General features: G+C 40.9%; 2 protein-coding genes across 7 annotated transcripts in view; both read left to right on the top strand.

Moving 5' to 3' along the window:
* The window catches only part of LRRC2 (leucine rich repeat containing 2), a 78,596-nt gene extending 76,389 nt beyond the window's left edge, over positions 1–2,207 (top strand). The window contains exon 9 of the mRNA XM_034774715.1: positions 1,200–2,207. Within this exon, the coding sequence (XP_034630606.1) occupies positions 1,200–1,249 (50 nt within the window). The 3' untranslated portion in view covers positions 1,250–2,207. The remainder of the gene's footprint in view (positions 1–1,199) is intronic.
* A 3,583-nt stretch (positions 2,208–5,790) lies between these two features.
* The window catches only part of LOC117879510 (spindle assembly abnormal protein 6 homolog), a 42,727-nt gene continuing 22,145 nt past the window's right edge, over positions 5,791–26,372 (top strand). The window contains exons 1-9 of one of the 6 annotated variants that reach the window (XM_034774752.1): positions 5,980–6,029; positions 11,444–11,515; positions 16,525–16,585; positions 17,097–17,176; positions 18,041–18,145; positions 20,333–20,504; positions 21,787–21,864; positions 22,016–22,135; positions 22,506–22,697. In XM_034774752.1, the coding sequence (XP_034630643.1) occupies positions 11,514–11,515; positions 16,525–16,585; positions 17,097–17,176; positions 18,041–18,145; positions 20,333–20,504; positions 21,787–21,864; positions 22,016–22,135; positions 22,506–22,697 (810 nt within the window). In that variant the 5' untranslated portion in view covers positions 5,980–6,029; positions 11,444–11,513. Of the gene's footprint in view, positions 6,030–11,443; positions 11,516–16,524; positions 16,586–17,096; positions 17,177–18,040; positions 18,146–20,332; positions 20,505–21,786; positions 21,865–22,015; positions 22,136–22,505; positions 22,698–26,372 lie in introns of those variants that run through there. The other 5 variants (XM_034774751.1, XM_034774753.1, XM_034774754.1 and 2 more) reach the window with 5 other exon arrangements.

The following is a 26,372-nucleotide window of genomic DNA, read 5'->3' as shown; positions in this document are numbered from 1 at the left end:
GCCCCGTGGAGTGTCCTCCTTTTGGAGGCTCAAAATATGGTAACCCTAATTTGGAAAGGGGTGGCTGCTGGCTGGGAGCTCAGCTCTGAAGGCAGAGCCACCGCCAGCAGCAGCGCAGAAGTAAGGATGGCATGGTATGATATTGCCACCCTGTAGAGATGTGCCCTCAATCAGCGGCCACCACTCTCTGGCCGCCCAACTCTGAAGATAGCAGCGCAGAAGTAAGGGTGGCATGGTACGGTATTGCACTGCCTTCAGAGCTGGTGCCTGGCTAACAGCTGCTGTTCTCCAGCCGCCCAGATTTGAAAGCAGCGCAGAAGTAAGGGTGGGAATACCACAATCCCCCTAAAATAACCTTGTGATTCCCCCCTGCAACTCCCTTTTGGGTCAGGAACCCCAATTTGAGAAACTCTGGTCTCCCCCGTGAAATCTGTATAGTATAGGTTAAAAGCACACAAAAGACCAGATTTCATGGGGGGAGACCAGATTTCATGGTCTGTGATGCATTTTTCATGGTCGTGAATTTGGTAGGGCCCTAATTATGGTTATTATTATGCCAAGAGGCCCTGATTAGAGAACAGGCCCACACTGAACTTGGAATTATACTCTAGAGCTGGGTCACCCCCTCTGCTCCCTTAGTAGTACCACCATGGAGGGAAAATAAACAAAAAATGTCAGATCAGAATTTGGCCTTAAAGGTCTTGAAGATGTGTACAAAGCAAGTGTGTCGTGATGGTGTTCTATTTGCATGACTGGTGGGGATGTCATATGTGAGGAAGTCCATTCATTTGTGGTGTTCCTGTGTTATTTGGTTTGATCTGGGATAATTGACAGATTTTTTTTAATGAATGTAGTCTTTAAAAATTGTCCTGGGAGCCCGGGGCATTGGATATATACTCATTTATTTTGGTGCAAATTTAAATAAATTATTATTATTATTAATAAAAACACTATGGTGTTTTGTTGTTTTTTTTGGTAAAAGTGAACTGCAAATCAATAAATATATATTTAAAAATTGTTTCTACCCATAAGTGCTAATCCTGTGAAGTCAGACAGGCACAAAATATATTCACCTTTGCAGATGCACAGTTTCAATTTTAAGTCCAGTTATGATAATCTAGATTGACATTCTGCATAACACAGACCAGTAGAAGCTGAAATTTTAAATAGCATATTTTTTCTCCTTTTTTTTTCTCCAGAAACTATGCCTTGCTATACGACAAAGGTATCACTTAGTCTCCAGCTCTGAAGATCAGAAATCTCTAAGACACTGAGGGATACCAGAAAAACTCTATTTTTGTCTATGTGAATGGAAAACATTGATATCATGGAGAGTCATAAGCAGCTCTTAAATAATGATCACAGAATTTCTTATTTGTTACCATACTTGCTTTCAACAACTACAGCCAAAATTGCAAGGACTAAATAGTTTTCATCAGATGAAATTTCACTTTTTAAATAACATATTTATTTTCAAGTCAACAGCAACAAGCACTAAATTATACACGGCTAAGGCCCTCATTGTGCAAACACTTATACATGTGCTGTACTTCATGACTATGAATAGTACTATTGCAATCAATGGGGTTACAGTAGTAAAGTTAAGCAGATATGAGTTTGCAGGATAGGGGTCTTAAACAGTATCTGGTTTATATTCTGTTGCGGTTCAGCTGAAAAAAGATTTGTTCCTGTGCAAACAGTGGAAGTGTTAATGCTTTAGAAAATGCATGTGATCTATTATATTTTAAAGACCAAATGACTAATTCAATTGTTTGCAATAGTTCTTAATGGTAGGTTTAAATACATTGTTTACGGGTGATGTTTTTACTTTCTGCTGTTCAGAAAGGTCCTTCTCTGGTTTTTCAGTTTAAATAAATTCCAGCAAGTAGACACTCAGTATGGAGTCGTTTAAAATACTGTTACTTTTTTCAATTATATTACAAGCATTGAAATGATCACAAATATTAGTACACAGGTGACTGGAATTTTTGTGGTAAGCAATTTTTAAATAATAGTTTGGCAATGGCTTAATAGGACTTTAAAGAAAAATAATCTCTGGGACGAAGTTTGAATGAATAAAACATCATGAAAATATTTAAAAACCAAGCACTTTGACTAATATTGATAGTTCTGAATTACAGTATTTTTGTTGGTATAACAATGAAATTTTGTTTATGTAATGCAAATGCCTTAGTTCTATAAGTATGCTGGTTATGATATTTGTTTTGCAATCTGTTATACATAATTCTGTAAGTGTACATACTGTAGAATGATTTAGTTTTGCATATGAATAATTTTCATTTATTAAATCAACTTTTAATCTAAAAATACTAATTGAAACTTGAAGCCCTTTAATTAAAATCATCCTAAACTGTGTAAGTGTGAATGTGGGAGAAACATGTAATAAAGAGTAGTAACATCATGAGGATGACATATTACAGAAGAGTGATAGTTCTGCTACAGCCGGTGAGATAAAGACTAGTTTCTGGTTAAAGTTCACCAATACTATATGGTGAGCAAAGAAGAGTATCAGAAATATTACTTAGGCCTGGGTTACACTAGCGGGGTGGTTCGAATTAAGATACGCAACTTCAGCTATGCTATTTGCGTAGCTGAAGTTGAAGTATCTTAGTTCGACTTACCTGGCTGTCCTCATGGCGGTGAGTTGACTGCCGCAGCTCCCCCGTCGATGCCACTTACTCCTCCTGCCGAGGTGGAGTACGGGCGTCGATTCGTGGATCGATTTATCGTGTCCAGACGAGACGTGATAAATCGATCCCAGTTACATCGAACTCTACCTGCCGATCTGGAGGGTAGTATAGATGAACCCTCAAAGAGGTAACTAAAATAATATTTGTATTGCATTTATAAGAACAATTTTGAAAATATGATTTTACAATATTAAATTATTTTTCTACATTTGTTATACTGGTAAAGATAAGGTAAGATTCATTGGCCCCCAAATATTATGTAAAATACCTCAGATCAATAATATGGTGTGAAAATAATACAACTTATTAAACTCTAAGACCCTGATCCTGTAAACACTTACCAACATGCTCAACATTAACCATATTAATAGTCCTATGAATACTCATTTGCATCACACATGGGTACCATAGATCATACCACTAAAATGATATAAGGGATATAGAAGTTACTGCATGACATTAGAAAGGGAGAAAAGGCGGATTGTATTTAATTAATACTTTATGGCATGGAAAATCATATAATATATCAATATTATTTTAGTTTCTCTCCTTTATTTACTGATTTCGTGTAAACAACAATTGTAGAATGCCAGTTTTCAGCAAATACATATTTTTTGTTGCTTATACCCTTATGGCTTTTGCTAAAAAGAATATTTTAAATAAATTTATTTTCAGGTTTAAAGACTCAGATAATACAATTATCCTCTTACATGTTGTTATAAAGTACAGTAAATAAAATCATATATGGGATGTACTAATAAAACTGGGATCACCTTGCTGATCGTATAACAAATGCTAGGTAACAGGACCTTAGAGGTTTTATATATTTATTCATTTTATGAAGACTTAAAAAATTTACCAAACACCATCTGGATTGAGAGACTAAACCTATTAGATTTGGGCCAGATCCATTGGTAACACACAAGTCAGGTGCACTATTCCCCAGCTATCAGCTATTGGTAATGGGAAAAGTACTGGGATTTTGGTCCCCTCTTGGATCCTGTATCTATCACATCAGCAGTGGATAGCAAGTGTTTTATAAAGGTGAAGTTCCACCCTTTTTAGCTGCTAGGAGTTTTCTGTCTTTTTTTGACTCATCCAGTGCTTCCTGACTGCTGTGAAAGATGTATTGCTATTCTACTCCCCTGGACTGTCTATTTTTTAGGTCTTCCTCCAAGCTAGTGACTAACTCCTGTGCCTGCCTCTGCTACTGTTTACAGCTTTTCCAAGTAGCAATAATGAAGTTAAACTGTCCCAATTCTTGGCAGCTGAGACTCCCATGGTTGCTTGTAGTATCAAGGGTACAGGGCTGGCTTTAGGCCAAATCCCCCAATTCCCCCGAATCGGGCCCCGCAGGTAAGAGGGCCCCGCGCTTGTGCCTAAGAGCCCCCTGTGCCTTAGGGTCACCCGGCGGCGGTCTGCTCCGGCAGCATTTCGGTGGTGGAAGCGGGGGTTCGCTCCAGGGTCTTCGGTGGCATTTCGGCGGTGGGGGATCTTTCAGTGCCGCGGAAGATGTGGAGTGGACCCCCCGCCACCGAAGTGCCGCCGAAGACCTGGAATTGGGCCCAGCATGTCCTAAAGCTGGCCTGCAAGGGTATATTTTTTACATTCTTCAGGAAGTGTGTAGAGCTGACCTACATGTCAAATATATATTTTTGTGCTGCCGCTATTCCAGTTTACAAAACGGTCTGGATTTTTTGGTGCAAGCAAAGTGACTGCACTTGTTCTTTATGTATTTGGTGTAGCGCTCATGTTCTGAGATGCATAAGGGTCTGGAAATGCAGTCAGTCATTCTCTATACTCGTGTTGCAATTGGGGCCAAAATTAGACAGGATTCTGCTTTTATCTTAGAGTTACTCTAGATTTATCCCTGTGTAGTTGTGGGCAGCATTCACTGTTGCTAGCTCATAATTAAATCTGCAAGTCTTTCACAGAAGTCACGGATTCTGTGACTTTCTGAGCCCTCCATGACTTCTGCAGCTGCAACAGCTGTCCACAGGGCCTTACTCATACTACTTGGCATTTTTCCTTGAAGGATTCTGATTATTAGCAACCTTTTGGCTCCCAGAAAAACTCTTATCCCCTCTGATTCTTATCCAAGAGCTGTCCATAAGTGAAAGACAAGGTGGATGAGGTAGTAGTGACCTGTTTCTGTTGGTGAAAGAGAGACATGCTTTCCATATCCTTGGACCAACACGGCTACAACAATGCCTAAAACAAGTGAAAGGCAGGCTTGTAGGGCTTCAATCAAGGAAGAAAGTGCTGGGATGTGCCTTCAGTGGATGCAGACTACAAACCTGCCTGTGACCCATGCTCCCCACAAATGGTATGTGACTGGGGCACCCACATTACCACCCAATGGGGGAGCCTCTGCCAGAGTCCCAGTGCTGTGGGCTGGGAAGGGTGGATGTGGTCAGGGCAACAGTGGGCTGAGGGGCTGCAGCCCTGATTCAGGGGCTTTCCCCAGGGACCATGGGTGCTGGAGGCCTATGGAGAGGGATGGTACCTCTCCCTGTGGTCTACAGACCGTGCCCTTCCCTGACATTTGGCGTCGGCATTCCTAGCACTTCCCTCCCTGCCAACCTGCCTGCAGCCAGAGCCTTTCTTTCAAAAAAGTTGTTCCTAAGCAGGAAGTAGCATGCCTGTTGCTAACATCCGAATCCCATTCACACTCAAGTCAATGGGATGGGATCAGTTCCGGGCATAATGTTGCTATTAAGCGAACGTTAATATAGGCATTGCTAGGAAGTGGCATCCCCCTAATGGCGTGAGAACCTCGCTTTTCATTTTCAATCGTTCCTAACCCTCCCGCCTACAGAGACACGCTGGACTTTCTCGCCCTAGGTTATCCTGCAGGCGCGGGAACCAAAAGTCCCCGCAGGCAATGCTGGAGCTGCTCTTTGGCTGCGTGTTTCTTCCCGAGCTCCGCTTGCTGCCAAGGCAGATCCAGGGATTAACAACACACCGGGCACCGCAAGGGCTCCTGCGGCCTTAGGTAACCCCACTGCCCAGGGGTAGAGCAACGAGGGCGCGTCCCCCTTCTGCGGCTCCGCCCGGCGCGGTCTCCCCAGCGGCGGGAAGCCGGCGCCAAAGCCCCGGGGAGCCGCCCGGCGGGTGGGAGGGGGAAGCGAGCACAGCAGGGGAATCCCCGCGCGGCCGCAGGTGCAGGCAGGGAGCTAATGCGCCCAGCGCAGGCGGCGACGGCAGCGCTAGGGCTATGTAGGGGCGCGGGGATGCGCGGGATCCCGGCAGCATGGCAGAGCAGCTCTTCTGTAAGGGGGTGTCCGCGGTGATCAGCTGCGCGGGCTGCGAGGAGAGGTGAGTGCCGCCGGGAGCTGGGGGAGGGTCCGCTCCGGGAGAGAGCCGGGCTGGGCTCGCGGGGGGTAAGCAGAGCCTGCAAAGTGAAGCCAGGTGCGAAGGCTGGTTCCGCGCTGCGAAAGGAGGGGTCTGGAGGAAGTACCCCCAAGCTTCTTGCATTTTGTTTTCAGAAATGTTGGGCTAGGCAGTATTGTTAATTGAGATCACTAGCCCCAGCTGCGTGGTAGCAGCCGCAGCCTCACCCAAACTGACAAACTCAGAACACTTTACTTGTAGCATTAAAAAACACTCCTGCCTTCCTCTTCTAATAACCCCCTTACTTTATAAATATATTCGCACAAGATATTGATGCCGTAAAGCCTTGTCACAAACACATTCAATAGTTCAGAGCTGTCAACTATAAACATTCATGAGTTTGGGTTAAACATGATTTTGTTCTTAAATAGTAAACATTGCATTCTTTTTATCTGCTTTTTGTGTTTTTGAGCCTGTGGGGGAGTCCCATTTTCAAGTCTTCCCCACAACCAGGAGAGCTAGAAACTCTTTATTTATTTATTTTTTAAATAAGTTGAGATTTTCGTCTAACCACATGATTCTAGGAGTGGGGGCTTTAAGAAACACCAAATATTATGAGACTCATGAAAATATTGTGAGAATTATCAATGTTGCAAATTGTTAGGCAGTGACATAAAATGGTCTCACAGAAGTGCAAGGTAAGTCATAAACATGCTATGTAACATTCTAAAGGAAAATCTTGAATAATCGTAGTTTGAGGAGCAGTATGTATGCTATATTGCAGGGGTTGGCAACCTTTCAGAAGTGGTGTGCTGAGTCTTCATTTATTCACTCGAATTTAAGGTTTCGTGTGCTAGTAATACATTTTAACGTTTTTAGAAAGTCTCTTTCTATAAGTCTATAATATATAACTAAACTATTGTTGTATGTAAAGTAAATAAGGTTTTTAAAATGTTTAAGAAACTTCATTTAAAATTAAATTAAAATGCAGAGCCCCTGGACTGGTGGCCAGGATCTGGGCAGTGTGAGTGCCACTGAAAATCAGCTCGCGTGCCATCTTGGGCACGCATGCCAGAGGTTGCCTACCCCTGCTATGTTGTCTTTCTCTCATATATCACACACTATCTTTCAACTCCCTTCCCATTATTTCTACAACCTCCTGCCTTCCTAAATATCAAAACTACTTACAAAAATCTAAAAGTCATATTAGTATCATTTTTTTTATATCCAGTAGTTCTACTACCTTAATTCTTTCCTACAAATTAAACGATAAAACTTTTAAATTTAATGTGTAGTCAGCTGTTTAGTTATCTGGTGTTAAGAACTCACTGTTATGCTGGGATAGACCTTGAAGCAGTTGATGTGATCAGTACTTTGCACATTACATGCAGACAGGGCTGGACCCTAGATCAAATAGCACACCAGGTGAGGAGCATCTTCGGCACCCTCCCCTCCATTAGTAAATGTCTGAATACCTTATTTTTATTGCATTTGTAGCCCATTTCATGACTTTGATGCATGATTTATCTCTGTCATATAAGAAAATAAATTCGCACACTAGAATCTGTAAATCTGTGTTTATTCATGCCATATATAAGCAAATAAAAAAAGTAGTTTCCTCTAGGCTTATAGAAACTTTTTAATTTTAAGAATAACTGAAATGTACTAATATCAAGAAATTGAACTGTGTATCAACATTGGGGGTGGACCAGTAGTAAATAGTATTTCCAAGAGATAAAATAGTAAGCTATGTCAATCTCTCATCGGGCATTGTCGATTGAAGATATGTTTTAATGAGCTTCAGCTTTGAAAAGCTGTTCTCACTACTTGACTGACTGGCAGCATGAACAGAATCGTCAAAGCTATCCACACATTAGGAAAAGCTCCTTCAGCTCTGCGTCATGAATGAATTGGAGAACTTGGAGTGGAGAGTGCTTACTTAGATCATACAATTCCCCCTTTCCTTCCCCCCCGCCCCCAGGTCTTTTTGTGGTGCTTCATTTGTTCGATGGACAAACGAGCAGGGTCAATGAGCAAGCAAAAAAACTCCATCTTTAATTTTTCTTCCACGCTTCCCATCACCTCATCTCTGCCCTTGCAATCAAACTCTCTCGTCTTCCAATGAATGAGTTTCCTTGAAGACAGGCTCAACTCCTAAGTTTTCTGCCATTTCTTTGGCAGCAGGTGCTGGATCTTCAAAACTGTTGTCTCTGGAGGCCATAACGAAATCAAGGCAGCTTCTCATCAAAAGTGGTAGCAGTCGCGATGTCCATCGACTGAGTTTGTAATGCCTTGCTTACAACATTTACTTGTTTCAGAGTAACAGCCGTGTTAGTCTGTATCCGCAAAAAGAAGAACAGGAGTACTTGTGGCACCTTAGAGACTAACAAATTTATTAGAGCATAAGCTTTCGTGGACTACAGCCCACTTCTTCCATTTACTTGGAACAGCATATCATGCCAATCCACAATTGAGATCAGAAATTTTGAAGTTAGTTCAAAATTGTACAATCAATATCAGCAGAGTTTTATCTACAGCCATAAAGCAGGATCTGATGTATCGATTTGTGGCATGCAATTTTTCTCGCTGCTGTTTCTGTGATCATGCAAGGCTGATTCTTCTCTATTGCTTCTCTTTTTCATGTAAACCAGATTTTTTTGTCATTGCCCTCCTTTTCACGTGAGCCACATTCTTCATCATCACTCTCTTTTACACTGCTAGGAAAACTGGATGATTCTCCATCACTTTCCTGACATTTCCATTCCTTATCTTTAGGTAAATCTGCTAATTACTTAATAATAGGACATCTATCATTTACGGTTTGCTCCTCAATTTCTTCTGCACTGGGACAATCACTACCGTCTTAAGCCCAGTATATGTTGTTCTGTTTCAGATATTTTCCCATCAATTTGCCCCTTGCTGCAAACTAGATAGCAATGGAGCTTTTCGCGTCACAAACTGAGCTCCTGAAGTCTTCTTTGCAAGATGCCCCCAAAGGTGTCATGGGAACCTTATTTTCCACATATGGCCGAGTTGTGTCTATTAAGTTTCAGCTAGAGGATGGCATCTGCAGCACCCAATGCCCCCTAGGACCCTGTTGGGATTTGGTTCAGTGTTTAAATCAGATGGAGGAGTGCATAGATGCCGACTTCCCTTCTGCCCAGTGGGTGCTCGACCCCCCCCCCCCGGCCTGCCTCTGCACTGCCCGTGCTCCACCCCCATTCCACCCCTTCCCCAAAGTCCCCACCCCAGCCCTGCCTCTTCTCCGCTTCCTCCCCTGAGCACGCCGCATCCCCACTCCTCCCCCTCCCTCCCAGAAAGTCCTAAGCGCTGCCAAACAGCTGTTAGGCGGTGTATGTGTAGGGGGAAATGGGAAGCGCCGGGAGGGAGGAGGAGGAGCAGGGACGTGGCGGACTTGGGAGAAGGTGGGGGGGAGAAGGAGGCAAGGAGGGGGGAGTTTGGCTGCCGGTGGGTGTGGAGCACCTGCTAATTTTTCTATGTGGGTACTCCAGCCCCAGAGCACCCATGGAGTCAGCACCTATGGAGGAGTGTCACCTTCTGAGTGCCCAACTCTGGGTCTCTCAAGATTTAATTATTCCATGTAAGTATCTCATCTGAATGCAGACCTAGCTTGGGAGAACTGAGTAAATATTCCTACGTGCTGAGATGGACCTGGAGTGAAATCAGATATTCAGTCACAAATGTCAATTATCTTAACTTCTTCCTGGTCTCCATTTGCGCAGATTACAAACCCACTACATAAATCCGTATGACTTGCACGCTGCTAAAGAGCAACCTAGAAGAGTTGGAAGGAGAAAGTGAGAAATGTAAAAATCATACTCTAGCCATGACATTCCTCTTGTCTCCTCTGTTAGTTGTTTTCCTGGCTATATTACTTTGTTTTGTATTTGCCAACTGCAGTAGTGTCATAGTATTGTCTTACAAACTTCAGGATTTCTTTGATAAATATCACAGAATGATGTGGCAAGGTAATGCTGCGACCAGATTGTTGCTGTAGCTGGGTCATGATGCATCTTGTAGGAATGTTTCAGGATTGCAGTGCATGACTCAAATCAGGATTATTTGTTGGAAGCACTTGAATGGCAAATTTAGCCCAGTCTCTGCTCCCCTCCCATGAATTCAGGAAGAGCGCTCTGGTGGGAATTTCAGGACCTCACTGAAGCATCATCTTTGCTATCATCCTGGCCTCAGAAGGTGTATGGTAAATGTTTAGAACTCTATACATGAGAGAGAGAGTCCCATGAGGAGAATTAACAGGTCAGCAAGAGCTACTAGGGAAGGTGGTACACTTGGGTATGTCTACACTGCAATAAAACCATGGCTGGCCCATGTAGTTGACACAAGGTCACGGGCCTCAGGCTGTGGGGCTATAAAATTGCAGTGTATATGTTTGGGCTCCCTTGGGGTACCAGAGCCTGAACATCTACACTGCAATTTCATAGCCCCATAGCTGGAGCCCTGCAAGCCTGAGTCAGCTGACATGAGCCAGCCGTGAGTGTTTTATTGCAGTGTAGACATATCCTTGGATGTTACAGTCCAAGCAGACTGAAAGCTATAAGAAAATATCATACACAGTGTTAGTGTTGGCTTTTAAAAAACCAAACAGATTTTCTTGGATATGACTAAAATTACAGCACTACTGTCAGATTGATAAGTAAAATCACTCTAGGGAGGGAGAGTATAATGTAGAAAGGAATCGTTTAGGGCACTAATTGGATATCTTAAAATATTAGAAATAGGATATGCGGGCATTCTAGGCTGTCAGTTTGAACCCTGCTCAGATAGCTATTTGGTCTGTAAGAAGTGAGTTGAGTGATGAGTTGTCCACATGAAATCCACAACCATAAATGCCATTGGTGGCTTTGTTGGTAACCTTGGAATAGAAGCCAAGCATGGAAGGCACATGGTTGAGTCACATCAGTGGGATAGTTCAAACACGTCCATACTGTTTCTTTGTTTCTTCCTGTGCTCTGTGTATTTTGTGTTTAAAGAGATAAGTTTAGTTTCTGGGCTGTTTTCTGGTGTCTTATGAGCATTATGCTTTTTCTTTTCTTTTCTTTTAAACACACACCACTTTTCCAAAACACAGTTTTAGTTTTAAAGATCTTTCCTAACCATTGACATCTTTCCTCCCCCACCTAGCAATAATTCATAGAGTGAGCTATAAAAAGAGACCCTGGCCATTAGCTGTCTTAGCAATCATGACTTGGAGTAGGATTCTTCTATGCCTCATTACGCTGCCTTGATTAGGAGTGGTTGATGTGTTTTTGTTCAGTTTTGATGAGAAGTTGCTCCCAAAATTAAATTTCCATGATAAAAAGGAGTAGTAAATTGGCAAATGTTTTTTTTAATTTCGTCTCATTTTTGACTATCTCTAGAGTTGTGTCCAAGCAGAGCAGCCAGGCTCACTTTATTGGAAGGAAACATTGATGTGTATTCTCACATCAAATGTAAGCATGATTCTGCAGTCTTAATTTTTTTTTTTTAACCTACTTTGTGTTTTTGATCTACCTGCTTTCCCAAAGTGTGTCTGATGAAGATTGTCTTCCTCTTGCAGGTAAATGTTTAGATGAGCATGAAGATAGTTTCAAAAAGATAACACCTTTTGTGAAACAGCATATTTTTAAATGAACCATGTAAAGACTTGTCATTTTTGTGAATCTTTGGCTAGCTTGATTCTGTACTCTCTGAGGGTATGTCTAGGCTGCTGTAAGCCCAGGGTTCATACTCTGGATGAAGCATAACCACCCTTCCATCTACACACAAATTATGTTATCCCAGGGCTCAGATCCACCCAATGAGGGTGGATGGTCTGAATCTGAGACAAACCAGGACCCATGGTTCAAGCACTATTGCTTTGCAGCGTAGATGCAGCCACACTGGACTTTTGCTCTGGGAGTGCACCAAAAGTATTCCATGATCCCATGGGCTGACTGTTCTCTGGACACTGTAGTTTGTGGACAGTAAAATTTTCCCATGCTGCACCACGAACGAAGAACTAGAGTGGCCACATTTTGGGAGGGCACTAGGAAATTTGGGATACGGGTGGTTGGACTCAGGCCCACGTAATGTAGTGTAGACTCTGGAGTCCCAGTTGAGATTGAGGTTGAGATTCAGGGTTCAACAGTTCTTAACCTGGGGTTACAAATGTGTGTCAGTGCTGAAGCTGTAGTTAACAAACCCAGCATCTGCTAACTCGAGATCTACTAACCTCTGAAGGATGACCCCTCAAACACTATAGGACACAATAATTATAACTTTTGATTTCTAAATACTGTATAAGTAAAGAAGCGCACATTCACATTCCTCCAAGTCAGCTGTGCTAATTGTCACATCAGATGTTTTTGTCATGGGATACCATTTTTTCTTTAATTTTAGTGGATTTAGTTCTAAATTGACACTTTTGGACACTCACTTCTTTTATTTGATTAACAAAACAAATACTGGGCAGCAGCAGTACAAACTTCCCCATACTGCCCTGCCAACATCTCTCAACCCTGAAACAGGGGGAGGGGAGGCATCTTTAAGGGTAAGAGCATTCCGTTGTATTTTACTATAGCAGTGGCTTAAATGTATGCAAGACTTGAAAATTGTGAATGCCAAAAGGGATTCCAACTTGAACAGTGAATGAATGTAGCCCTATAACCTGCTTGTCTGATAGCAGCACTTCTATGACACTGATCATCACTGTAGCCCTGCTGTAAGGACTTGGGCTGAGTGAGGAGCATATGACTGATCACAAGAGTGCTTCCAGCTTAGCCTAACACAGAATACTCATGGAACAGGGCAGTATGGGGAGCGCCAATGTATATGTCATGGCATATATGGGACTAATTGGAAGAGATTATTCACATTTAAGATTGTGGACAGCCTTCTATTTATGCCTGAAACAGGCCCCCCTCTATGAAATAGTCTTTGTTTCAAATCTCTACCTGGCAGATGTGTATACTTTTTTTTGTTAGCTAAATTTGGGGAAAATCAGAAGTAATTTCTGAGATAAAGGAGTTTGGAAAGTCAGATGCGAATTGCTCCTCCGGTATTGTGTCTTTATCTAGTGTGCAGATGATCTGATGGACTTTGGAAACCTCTGAAAAGTTCTGATGGGCTCTTACTCTGTTGCTCAAGTACTGTACCTTCCCTCCAGCATGTGTGCACACATTATCATCTCCTCCTGTCGTAAACTTGGTTTAATACACTTATTCTTACAAGTACATGGCTCCTTTTGTGCTCACAAGGAGCTACAAGTGTTCTAAACGTGTTGTGGGCTCCTCACGACTCTGAGACTAGGTCAACACTAGGAATTTACATTGGTATAGGTATGATTCTCAAGGGTGTGAAAAATCTCCAGCCCTGGAAGACATACCAACCTAACCCTTGGCGTTGACAGTGCTAGGGCGACGGCAGCATTCTTCCGTCGACCTACCTACTGCCTCTCGGGGAGGTGGATTATCTAAACAGATGGGAGTTGTGCCATTGCAGCGTTTTAAGTATAGAGATACCCTTTAGGCCTTATGTAGATTTCAGGGGAATTATTAATCTGCCATATTCCCTGAGACAAAGGTGAAATTTCTCCATCCCATGTGCAAACCACCACCTTGTAAATGTATCATCTCCCATTTCCTCTTGCATGCCTGTGGTTTAATGTATTTGATCCTTCAGCAATTCTAAATACCACAGGATCCTTAGCAGTGCTGATGGGTTCAATTCTGATGACTCTCAATCAGATAGATAAATCAGCACAATACAGAAAGGGTTAATACTTTACCCAATCTGGAGAACAGGCATGCAGTTTACATCTTCACTGTTCCAAAACTATTAACTCAGTTTTGCTCATATTTATACCTTGCTTGTTTACAGCAAAGAGTGATTTTACAGTATTACCACAAACCTTTCATCCCTTTTCTTATCTAATTTTCTACATATTTTGAAGTTCACACAGACCTTTGTAACAATTATCCCTAGAAGATAACAAGCTGCTTCTAGCACAATGTTTATTTTTGACAATACTTCTGACAGATTCTGCATATGCAAACAGAGATTACATATAGTTTACTTGCTAATAAGTTTCTACAATAAAGGATAGCATGAATACAAAACATTCTGTAAAATACAACCTATTTATACAACTTAGCATGCTTTTAAACCTTTCTGAGAAATATGATATTGTCTAACAGTAGAACCACCTTGTCTAAAGAAATGGAGGAATTCTTGAAGCTTTGCTTCCACAGGATAACTGGAACATTCTGATTTCTTAAGTCCAAAGCTGAGACTTGGTTCTGAAATTTAATCATCTGTATATGCAGCTTTGAGGAATTTATGGTGCAGTTTTAGCAAGGCAGGGGATCACAAGATGTTAATTACCATAGTGTAATTTCATGTAGGATGTAATTAAATTTATATAATTGGAGAATAAACAATTTCCTGTCACAACAGTACCATTATTTTTTCTTTAAAAATTTTTTATTAAAAATAATTAAGAAAATGTTCAATCTTGCCTGCGTCCCTTTGTATTTGCTGTATTTGCTCCTGTTGCGCTGTCTGACTTGGATTAAGATGATCAGTCATGGTGGTCCCATTGGTGTTGCCAGTCTGGAGCCTTTCAAATCTTGTACTCCTGGTTTCTAATTGCCAGTATGTCACTGAATTCTTGAGAATATTTTATGGGAGTGATGCAACACAGCTAGACAGGGAAGATATTTTACTTTAGCTTTTAATGCTTTAATTTAGCGTAGACTGATTGCTGAGATGGCATTTTTCAGAAGAGCTCAGCTCCCATCTAGGCATCAAAATAACTGGCCAGATTTTCATAAGTTATCACCATGTTTGACGCTGAGTTATTTTGAAACTCTAGCACATATTGAGGTGCCTAAATGGGAGCTGACCCCTGAGTAGGTGCTGAGCTCTTCTGAAAATTTGGCTCTCAGCATTGAAAATAGAGGATCTAGTTAGTGCTGTAGTTTTTATTCTTGGTTTAGCGTTCTCCATGTCTCTCAAGGTGAAGTAACCACAGTATGGAGAGGCCTGGGGAATTTAAGGTCCTGTCTACTAGAGAACTGTCACTGCTGTTTCTGGTGGTTAGATAATGCCCAGACCCTTTCCTGTATGGCGGACAGAGCTGCCTTAGGGACCCCGGGCAGCACGGGACCAGGAGCCCGGAGCCCCTGGACTTCCAAGAGCTAAGCAGATCAAAGCAAGCACATCTATCACACTGAGGAGATTTAAACTTCAAGACTCCTTATAAGAAATGGAAAGGGAGATATTTTTTGCTGTTTTTAAAGTTAAATAGGCAGCTAGTATAGTTTTTAAAATGATTATGAAGAACAAGTTTAAGCTTTGTTGTAACGTGCGTTGTTTGCCTGGACTGCTCAAGACCTGAATGCTTGTGTAGAAGGAACTCTTTGAGTTGGCTTCTTAAATACCTTCATGCTGTTTCACATCTGATACTCCTTGATGAAACATAGGAGCCTTGTCTTATAACAGGCTTCTTCAAAGTGATACAAGCTACGAAAATGAGATCTTGGAAGAGTTTTGCCATTTTCATAATGTAATAAAAATAATGTAATGATAAATAATAATTAATAATAAATAGTGTGTAATAAGAATGCCATAAAAACAAATTTTATATTTCCAAGTTCACTGCTTTTATCATTTATACTCAGGTAAAGGAGAAAATCCCTGGAAATATTCATTTTTAGGAGGGGGTTCGCGAGACTTGACAAGGGGTTCACAGGTTGTTAAAGTTTGGGAACCACTGCTGTAGAGGCTCCCCATTCCTCTGAGAGTGTGAATACTCCGTACTAAGGAAGATTTATTTAATAAAAATAAAATAATAAAAAAAGTAACTCCTGAGAGTTCATTCCAAGCAGTTTTATAGGCTACTAAATCATTAGAAGAAAGTATTGATAAAAAGTTGAAACTTTGTCCCATTTATTTCTGAACTTAAGAAAAAAGTTGTAATGGTTGAAGAATCTCTTCAGTCCATGAACTCATGACTACAACTCTAGCCAGAATTAAACACCCAAAATGAAAACCAGAAACAGTTAATATTGCAGTACACGGAAATCTAAAAGTATTAGGTCTGAAAGAGTATTTGTAGATAGAAACAATACAGAGGATTAAGTTGTGCTGGTAACTATGGTACAAAATAGGGCAACAATTCTGAAAAGACTCTTTGCATGTGCTTAACTTTGTGCACTGAGAGATGTCAGTCTTCATTAAATATTGATTACTAAACCTATTGACTGGTTAGGCATTTGCAACTTCACTCAAATGTTTATAAATTTGTCTAGCTATACATAATTTTATTCCTAGCAGGAATGGAACTGTAGTACGTGTGTGTGTTTGTTTTTTTTAACACCATGTTACAATACGTTTGTAGAAAGCATGAGTTCAAATGTTAATCTAAACCTTTTGATGAAATGTCTTTTGTTGAGTGTGAGAGTCTCTATTTATATTGCAGGAGGGCTGATATAAGGCTAACTGTTGAAACTTTTACATCATCAAGTCCTATCCATAAGAAGGTATGCTCTGTATCAAAAAATCATCTTTTGTATATCTGCTATCTTTTGTGTGCTAAAACAGAATGTAAACTGCCTTGATGCAGTGACACAGGCTTTTTTGCTTTTTGCATTGCTTAAGATTCTATAAGGTGCTATGAAACGTTTTTTGTAAATCTCTGTATAAACATATAATCTTGTGTTTAAATGTACCATGATGTGTTTAGGGATCATACAAAATATTATTCTGATGATTTAAAATGCACATTTTAGATCAACTTGACTACACTTGTCAATGTGAGTCACCACTAATATCTGCTATTATTTACCAAATTAAAAAAAAGTCTGAACCAAAGGTGTGATAAAAGCACCACTTTAGTCACCTTGTACTTTGTATCTTAATTGTAGTACATTTGTCTTTTTTGTAAATGTAAATTTTTTTGTGTCGTGTCTCCTGTATACTTTAACAGCATGCCGCTTGGCACCATAATGTTCAACAAATAATGTTAATATAATTCTACCCTAACTTTGACAGGAACTTAGTGTGCGTATTACAGATGATGCAGATCCATTATTCTTGTATTCTGTTGCTATAGGAGAGGAAGATTTTCAGAGGTAATTGCTATTTGCTGCTTTTATCCAGGAAACAATGGAACTTGCTATCATTGTGAACGTTGTTTTAAGATCAAATATGTACAATATTCTATGTTTCTTACTTAATTTACTGTTGCTATAAACTCTTTGTAGTTTACATGCCAGCTGCATTGTATTGTCATTTTAATATAATGTACTTACTGGTTGGTATACGTGTCAGCATTTGAGTTTGGAAGCAGATTCTGTTCTGAAAGATTTCTTTGTGTCGTAGAGGAGTATAATTATAGGAAATGAGATGATAATCCTTCTTTAAAGTATTGTATTAATAATGTAAAACTTCTGTTAACAAGGATAACTTTTTACAATGTTAGATACGCTGCCTAACAGAATGAATTTGGTTCTTTGAAAGTTCTGTTTTATGCTGTTAAAAATTAATTTTGTGAACTTTTGAGTTTTGTTCATGTAGTGTCTGAAGTTATGGTGCATATAGTATTGCTGTCTTTAGTAAAGTCAGTGTCTGGTGGCTTTTTACATAAGGGCGGGCATTGGTATTAAAAAAGAAATAAGATGCTTTTCTCTTAAACTGTTTTGTAGTAACTATCTTTGTGTGTGTTCTCAAAGATATGGCTGTCTCCTTTACTATCCAGATCCTACTTTAATAGGAGGGAAGAAACTGAAACCTCCTAGTAAGAGAGTACAGAGGAAAAACTGCCCAACTAAGGGAAATTGCTAATGACCAAAAAAAAAATGTTGTTTGAATAAAATAGAACTACCACCCAGATCTCATTTAGAAAAGCTAATATGTTGTTTAGACTGACAATGTTTCAGAATAAAGATTGTTTTCCCTTGACTGTTACCTTTGCCATCCTTTTGTTTCCTTTGCAGTTTAAAGAGCCAACAAGGATTGCTTGTAGATTTTTCAGCTTTTCCCCAGAAATTCATTGATTTGTTAGAACAATGCATTTTGGAACAAGGAAAACAAGTGCCTCGGTAAGGGCAGTTTCATTATTTTGATAGAATTTGGATTAGAAAGAAGCATTCAATAAATGGAAATTCTTACCTGAGGGAGCATTTCACTGCAACCCTCACAGTTGGTTGTATGGGTGCTTGGATAGCGTGGTGATGATGAGTAATGCCTTTACAAGTGCCAGCGATAGAGGTAGCCAGGGGAGCTGTTCATGTGGTTTTGTATTTGAAATGTTCCTTAACTCTGCTAAGAAAAAATGGTAGAGGAAGACCGCTTTGCTGTCCTGGTAATTTAAGAACTAAAATTCTTTCCTTGTCAACACCACCATTCTCCCCATCACTCAGGACTGCAATGTGGATATTGACTTGATTCCTCCATTGCCTCACATCCAGGCCATATCTAAATCTTGCCACTTCTTCCTCAGCTTTTCCAAGATTTCTCTTTCCATCCTCTCAAACAAATCTCTCATTCAGGCCCTCACTGTATGTCACTTTGCCTACTGCAACAACTTCCTCTCTGGTCTCCTTGAAATCCACATTGTCCCGGTCTGCTCCCTGCAAGATATTACAGCTAAGGCCATTTTCATTGCCTCTTGTTTTGATGATGTTACTGCCCACTTTCAACTCTTCCACTTTCTCCCCATTCACTGTTGAATCAGATTAAATCATCTAGTTACATCTTCAAAGTTCTACATAACTCTGCCCTCTCTTACTTGTTATCTGAGCTCCTCTCAGTTTGTGTGATTACCTGTTCTCAGCTTTGTGCATAAGCATTTATGGGTATGTCTCCACTGCAATCAGGAGGTGTGATTATAGCATCAAAGCTAGCTCAACTAACAATAGCAGTGAAGGTGTGGCAGCATAGGCAGATGCATGAGCTAGTCCTGCCTGCCCGTGTCCATAGGTGAGTACTCAAGTACCATTGCCCGGGCTGCTGCTGCTTCATCGCTTTTGTTACTTGAGCTAACTTTAATGCTGTAATCACATTTCCCAATTGGAGTGCAGACATACCCTGAATGCCATCTTTCATGGTGCCCTTATGCATTGTATCTTGGAACAGATGTTTGGGGAATATCTATCCTAGCCTTTTCAAATGCATTAGCTCCCTTGAGTTAACTGTAAAAAAGAACTGTGGTGTAGATGAGGCCTAAAGGTTTTTAGTCTTCATGTGTGTTAGCAGGTTGAGGTAAACACAAAGGGAGAATCTAGGTTTTACCTTGACCTGCTAGCATATGTTAAAACTACAATTGTCTTGTTTTTACTAGAATTTTACCTTGTTACCATGTGTTAGTAAACACACAATACACCTTTATTCTAATGAAGACAAATCCTGAGGGGCTACAACATTGTACCCAGCACTATTATTATTGTGCTAAACTGTGTATGCTAGATGTTAAGTAGTGCATCAAATCATGTAAGCTAACTCAGTTTGGGGGGGGAGGGGAAAACACGTTTTCCTTTAGTACAGTGCTTCTCAAAGTTGGGCCGCTGCTTGTTCAGGGAAAGCCCCTGGCGGTCTGGGCCAGTTTGTTTACCTGCCGCGTCAGCAGGTTCAGCCGATCGCGGCTCCCACTGGCTGCGGTTCTCCGCTCGAGGCCAATGGGGTCTGCGGGAAGCAGCGCGCGCTGAGGGATGTGCTGGCCGCTCTTCCCGCAGCCCCCATTGGCCTGGAGCGGTGAACCATGGCCAGTGGGAGCCGCGATCGGCTGAACCTGTGGACGCGGCAGGTAAACAAACTGGCCCGGACCGCCAGGGGTTTTCCCTGATCAAGTGGCGGCCCGACTTTGAGAAGCACTGCTCTAGTTTATTTCTCATGTAGATAGAACAACTTTGTACTTCTTGTTCCTTGATTAGTGCAGCACATCTAGGGTCTGTCTGTACTGGAGAAAGCTGGGTCTAAAACTCATTTGAAAACACAGTTTAAAAATGGCTTTCTCATTACCAGATTTGAACATAATTTAGCTACCTGTCTAGACAGTCAACATTGTTGTTCAAATAATTTTCCTAATTGATGCGATTGTCCATTCTGGTGGCCAGAATGTTGAGAGCTGATCAAGAGGAGGCTCTTGGTTGAATTCTCAGATGTCTCAGTGTAGCTATAAAATAATGGTGGGAGAAGCCCAGGGAGACAGTGAAGTTTAAATGGCTGTAACCTTTTTAATTCAAGAGACTGTTGTTTTAAACACTTGTCTTTTGTTGGTGTGTTTATAGGTTTTTAATTCAACTTGTAACATCTTCCCCAGCACTGGATTGCATGCCTGCATGTTTAAATGTAGTGGAAACCAATCCATTCAAACATCTCACTCACTTGTCTCTAAAGCTTTTGGCAGGAAGTGACAGTGACATCAAGAAATATCTTGCCGTCTGCATTAAAAATTTAAAGGTTAGCTTTAAGTCTTTCTTTTATTAAGAAAAAACACAAACACTATCAATTAAAACCTTAATAGATCAGATAGAACAAGATGAGCCTTGAACCTTGGTACGATCCATGAAGGCTCATCCTTCCATGTAGAGCCCCATTGAATGGATTTCCCAGTAGGGGTAATGGTCCACACATGCAAATCCGATTCCAAGATCAGGCACCAAATTAGAAGGATATTTAAAGCATATGATTAGTACACTGGCTAGCTCTTATTGCTAAGCTGGTGCTATGTGCATGTACCATATGTATAAGCAGTAACACCCAAGATGAGAATCAGGCTAACTCAAGTGACTTCAAGAAAGTTGCCGTTTGTTTTTATTACCAGTTTAAATTAGATGAAAACTGTGCCTAATGTCTTAGACGTATATAAATACAAGTTTTTATCTTGTTGTATATTTATGCTTGAAAATAATAAATAGTAACGTTAGAAAGTTTCCATTTAATAGGCCTGCCTGGTATAACTAGACTGCAGTGGTTTGAAAACTATACTATGAGAGGGAAAAACTAGAGATGCTGAATGTGTTAAACCTATAATTAGTTCAAAACTCCTTCCTGGATCTTAAGCTAATGAATTTCCCTCAACTCCCACTGAGGATAATTTGTAGTTAAAGGGAAGTTTGTGCTATGGGACAGAATTCCCTCCTCTCTTAATCTAGGCTGGCACAAGTAAGTCGTTTGCAGATGGTGTATATGCTGTTTGCTTCCTAAGGATATTTCCCCCCACCCATCTGCTATTTTAAAATCTCTTAAGTGGAGTGTGACTCCAGTAACAGCTGAGTATAAATTTCAAACTATGATGAACAAGTGGGTTTGAAGTTAGGCAAAAGTATTCTGTTTCTAGAAGAAACAGAGAAATAAATACACAAGACCAGCAAATTTGCATGGAAAATAAAAAATATTTAAGTGCTTTAGAGATCTTCCTGTTTAAATCAAACCCATTACAATATTGTGAGCAAATTTCTTTCCTCCCTTCCTGCTTCCTCAATCATATAACTTACTGACATATTACTTACAATATTTGCTGTGTAGAAAGTGTAATGAATATATATATATATTTTTTTTTTATTTTGCTAGTGGTTTGGAAGGAGACTTCCTAATTATTGTATACTGTCACCACTGATAGTAATAATATGGTCATTTTACATATTGGTAAGGTTCTTATTATAAAGGAAAAATCTAATTTTAGCGTGGACTGCTTAATAATTTATAATATAGTTTGTGGGGATTTGGTTTTTTTTAATAGATGGAAAACAGTATGTTGGAAGATAAGCTACACAGATCAGAAGAGGGACTTTCAAAAAGACTAACTGTAACACAGCAGGTAGGAAGCAGCCTTTATTTTAAACAAAACAAACCCTGAAAGTGCGGTGCTAAATCTATACCAAATTGACTTAAAAAAAAAAAAAAAAAAAAAGTTACTGCTATACAAACAGAAATCAGCATGTGATTTTTTTTTTTTTTTTTTTTTTCAGGCTTTGGCAGAAAAAAGTAAGGAACTGGATAAACTGCAAAATGAATGGACATCACAGACCACTTCATTGACTAACAAGTACTCCCGAGAAATCACAGCAGAAAAGGAGAAAGTGCTACGGGTAAGTAGAAATATAGGCATCTGGCTCAGGTAGAGCAGCACCAGCTATAGATCGAATACTTCCAATCTATAGCATAGATATGCAAGAGTACTTCTTGGCAATCTGTTGAAGTAAATAGTCCCTCATCTAATAGCATCTTCTGGAGGGAAAAAAAAAAAAAAAAAAAAAAAGACTCCCTGAACTCTACAGTGAAGGGGGAATGTATAAATGTTGAGTTTTAATATTGTTTGTATCTCTTGTGAGCCTGGTGTGCGTTTTTTCTTTAACTGTATTTAATTGAATTTTAAATTAATATATCTGTATGTAAAATCAGATGTTTGTCTGTATGCTGTATATATGCACGATTAATATCCTTGTCTTCCTGCTTAAGATTCAAGCACAGTACCAGCTTCAGCATGAACAGCAAAAGAAAGAGATGGAAGCAACTTGCAACAGAAAAGTACATCACTTAGAAACCAGGGTATCTGAATTTGAAACTGTGAATAAGGATCTCACAGAGAAAAAATACAAGTCTGAATCTTCTATAAGGGAGCTGAAATCCAAATTTGCAGGACTTGAAGAGGTATAGTAAAAGTAGTGTAATAAATGGTATGCTTATTGGGGAATTAAAAGTTGTGTTACCGGTAACATTTTTGCCTTTAAAAATCAATTCACTTAATGAATTCCAGTAAATTTAAGTCTTTTTGTGTCAGATATTTAGCTGATGTAAATCAGCATAGCTTCACTTTAGTCATTGGAGCTCTACCAGTTCACACCAGCTAAGGATCTGGCTCCTTATTTTGATACACTTAGGATGGGATATCCCAACCTTAAGATATTATTACAGCTTGCTCCAGAGTAGTTCTGGGAGCTGTACAAGACCTTTGTGTGTATGATGAGGAGGGGAGAATAAATAAAGCATATAAAATTGCTACATAAGTAGTTCTGACTTCAAATACGTTTGGGTTGGAGGAAACATTTCAGTACAGACTGTAACTGCTGAGTAACTATTGACCATAATTGTATGTTTATTTCTATTATGCAAATCTTTGCACTCTGGCTCAGGAAAATCTATTTGCATAAGCACTGTATAGCTGGATAATTGCTGAGGGTTATTCAGAAACAAACCCCTGCAAGGTAACTGGCTATTGCCCTCAGAATGCCCCATCCCTATACCTTTATCAAAGCTATTTGCCTAAACATTTACTCCTCTTTCTGTGCTATTGCTTCATATTAAATACAACTTAATTTAAGGAAGAGATTGCTTTTAATTAAGGAGGGAGGGAGATAAAGCATTTGTGGGAACCAAAGGCTAACTCGGGGGAGAGGCTTTTAGGTTGAGCCAGGTCCTCAAAGGTTAGGGACCCACAATGCTTATTGAAAGATATGTGACTGTTTTTTTTTTTTTTTTTTCTAAATTAAAATACTTAAATCAAATCAAGAGAACAATCACCAAAGCTAATATATTCTTACTAATATTCAACTAAAAATAAGTCAAATCAAACCCTTTAGTAGTACTATTGAATTTGGGTTAGATCAAATTTAATTCTAAAATAATCAGCTCTTATAAATTCTAGGAATGTTTGTTTAAAGTTTTCTGTGTTGCCATATAAGCTATTTCTCTAACACCTTTATTGAAGCATGGGGGAGAGATAGGGTCTTATACTGTAGGAGTCATCCTTGCCATGTGTGTACAGTAACTCCTCACTTAAAGTTGTCCCAGTTAACGTTGTTTCATTGTTATGTTGCTGATCAATTAGGGAACATGCTTGTTTAAAGTTGTGCAATATTCCCTTATAACATTGTTTGGCAGCCGCCTGTTTTGTCCACTGCTTGCAGGAAGAGCAGCCCATTGGAGCTAGCTGGTGGGGGCTTGGAACCAGGGTGGACCAGCAGTCCCCCTTTCATCTCCCCGTTCCCCTAAGTTCCCAGTGCAGCAGCCGCCTAGCAGGCAGGGCCGGCTCTGGCTTTTTTGCCGCCCCAGGCAAAAAAAGCCTCCCGCTACCCCCCCTCAACCCCCCCGGCGGGGAGCATGGCAGGGGAGGGCGCCGAGCCCAGCCGGGGCCCCGCTCTCCCGACGAGCCGGAGCGCCGGGGGGAGGGCGGCGAGCCCGGTCGTGGCCCCGCTCTCGGGCCAGAGCGTTGTGCCGCCCCCCCCCCCCCAGGTGCCGCCCCAAGCACATGCTTGGTGGGCTGGTGCCTGAAGCCGGCCCTGCCAGCAGGCTACCAGTGCCGGCAGTTTAGCTGTCCCTCCCCACCCCACTGCCACGTGCTGCTCCTGCCCTCTGCCTCGGGGCTGCTCCCGCGAGCCTCTTGCTTGCTGTGCGGAGAGGCAGGGGGCAGGGCTAATGTCAGGGTATCCCCTCTCCCCCTACTCCTGCCCCCGGCTTACCCCTTCTCCATATAGAGCAGGGTGGGGACAGGACAGGGCTCAGGATGGAGAGAGCTTGCTGGCTGCAGCTGCTGTCTCAACTTCCTGATCTTTTTAAAGGCAATGTACTTAGAGTGATGTCAGTGTACTTAAAGGGGCAATGCACATTCTCTCTCTCTCTCTCTCTCTCTCTCTCTCTCTCTCTCTCCCCCACACACACAGGGTGTCTGTCTCTGTCTGCCATGCTGTCTCCCCTCCCTCCATTCGTGCTGCCTTGTAGAGTGTGAGGCTACATTAACAACAATGTGTTAACCCTTGAGGGCTCAGCCCAATGCTAGTTCATCATTTAGTAATAAGGCATTACCTGGGAAATATCCCACCCTCTAACTTCACCACCTCAACCAAGCTTCACAATCATCATTGCTGTGTCCCAGTATTAAAGTAAGTGTGTGTGTGTGTGTGTGTGTACACACGTATGTTTTTTTGTCTGGTTGGAAAAAAAAATCCCTGGAACCTAACGCTTTCTCCCCTCCTTCCCCCCCCCCCTTACAGTCGCATTTTTCAGGAACCTAACTACAACATTAAGTGAGGAGTTACTGTATATAAATGGATAGTTCAGAGGTATTCACTAGCCAGTGAGAATGAAGTGTTCATTTAGTAATAAACCTGAAGATGTTGCCTATTAACTTGGTAATAACCGTGGGCCAGAGCTCATACTTCAGTGACAAAAACCCATGGGTGGGGTACCAAAGGGAAGACAAAAATCTTTCTTTTGTTGAGAGAGGGGTCAGGGTTTCCACCTTACAAAATCAGCTACAGTAGCTGCTTGTAGGCTCACCTAATAAAACAACGCCCAGAGCCTTGGACTCTGTGGATCTGAGTTTGCATGAGGTGAGTTTAAGGGTTAGGTTTTTGAAAGGCTTCATGTAGATCAGGGCTGCAACACTCATGTGAGAGAGGACATCATTCCTGAAGTGCACATGTGTATATACCCAACATGCTTTCTGTCAGCTGAACTGGTCAGTGGCCTGTCAGCTGGCCGTTTTGCTGACATTTACAAAAAAGCTAGAGGAAAACCTGGTGGTCTTGTAATACAGAACAAGAATGTTTGGGAAAGATTCTGAAAGTAAGTGACATATGGTTACATTGTTGATGAACTGAAATTGTGTAGTTCATTCATATTAATGTGCAGTAAGGTGTGAGCATGGCAGATAAGAGTTAGTTAATGGTCTGGGTGTTTTTTTTGTGGAAGAGAATGAACAGGCATTAATGTTTTGTGGACCTTGCAGACCCTGATAGTGTCACTGCTAACTTTGCAAAAGGAATTCCCCTGAGCATGATCTCTGGTACCCTGGTGTAAAAAGAGATGGTCTCCAGCTGACTTAAAGTTTAATTTTTGTTCTTCTCAACAAAACTTTCAGATATGACCTGGCAAACTATTTGGGTGTCCCCCAAAAAACAAAAGACATGAGGGAGGGGGAAACTATTAAACTTTTCATTCCTCACAGTCCTTGGCAAAAACATTTTAAAAATCTAAATAGACTCTATCCTGCTACTATTTAAAATTAGATTGATCCCTGCCCAAGAGCTTATAATCACTGGATTTGTTTTGTAAAGTGCCTAGCAAAATTCTGAATTAATACTGAATTCAGTGCTTTCATGCAGTGTTACTTCTCATGTAGCAGTGCCCTGGTCAGCCATATTGTTAGGCAAGATAATCAGACTGACATTGAGTGTCTGAGTTATAGGCAGCAGCAGGAAAATTGGGTTTTATCTTCCCCATTTCTCTGGCATTGTTTCTAGAAACTTCTATTTGAAATGGATAGGGAAGAAATAGAGAAAACTGCCTATGTGAACCCCTTCTCAACATCTGGCATTGGGATTCTCT

This window comes from Trachemys scripta, chromosome 6 (genome assembly GCF_013100865.1).
Source record: "Trachemys scripta elegans isolate TJP31775 chromosome 6, CAS_Tse_1.0, whole genome shotgun sequence".
Classification (NCBI taxonomy): Eukaryota; Metazoa; Chordata; order Testudines; family Emydidae; genus Trachemys; species Trachemys scripta.
This window is presented reverse-complemented; position numbering and strand designations above follow the sequence as displayed.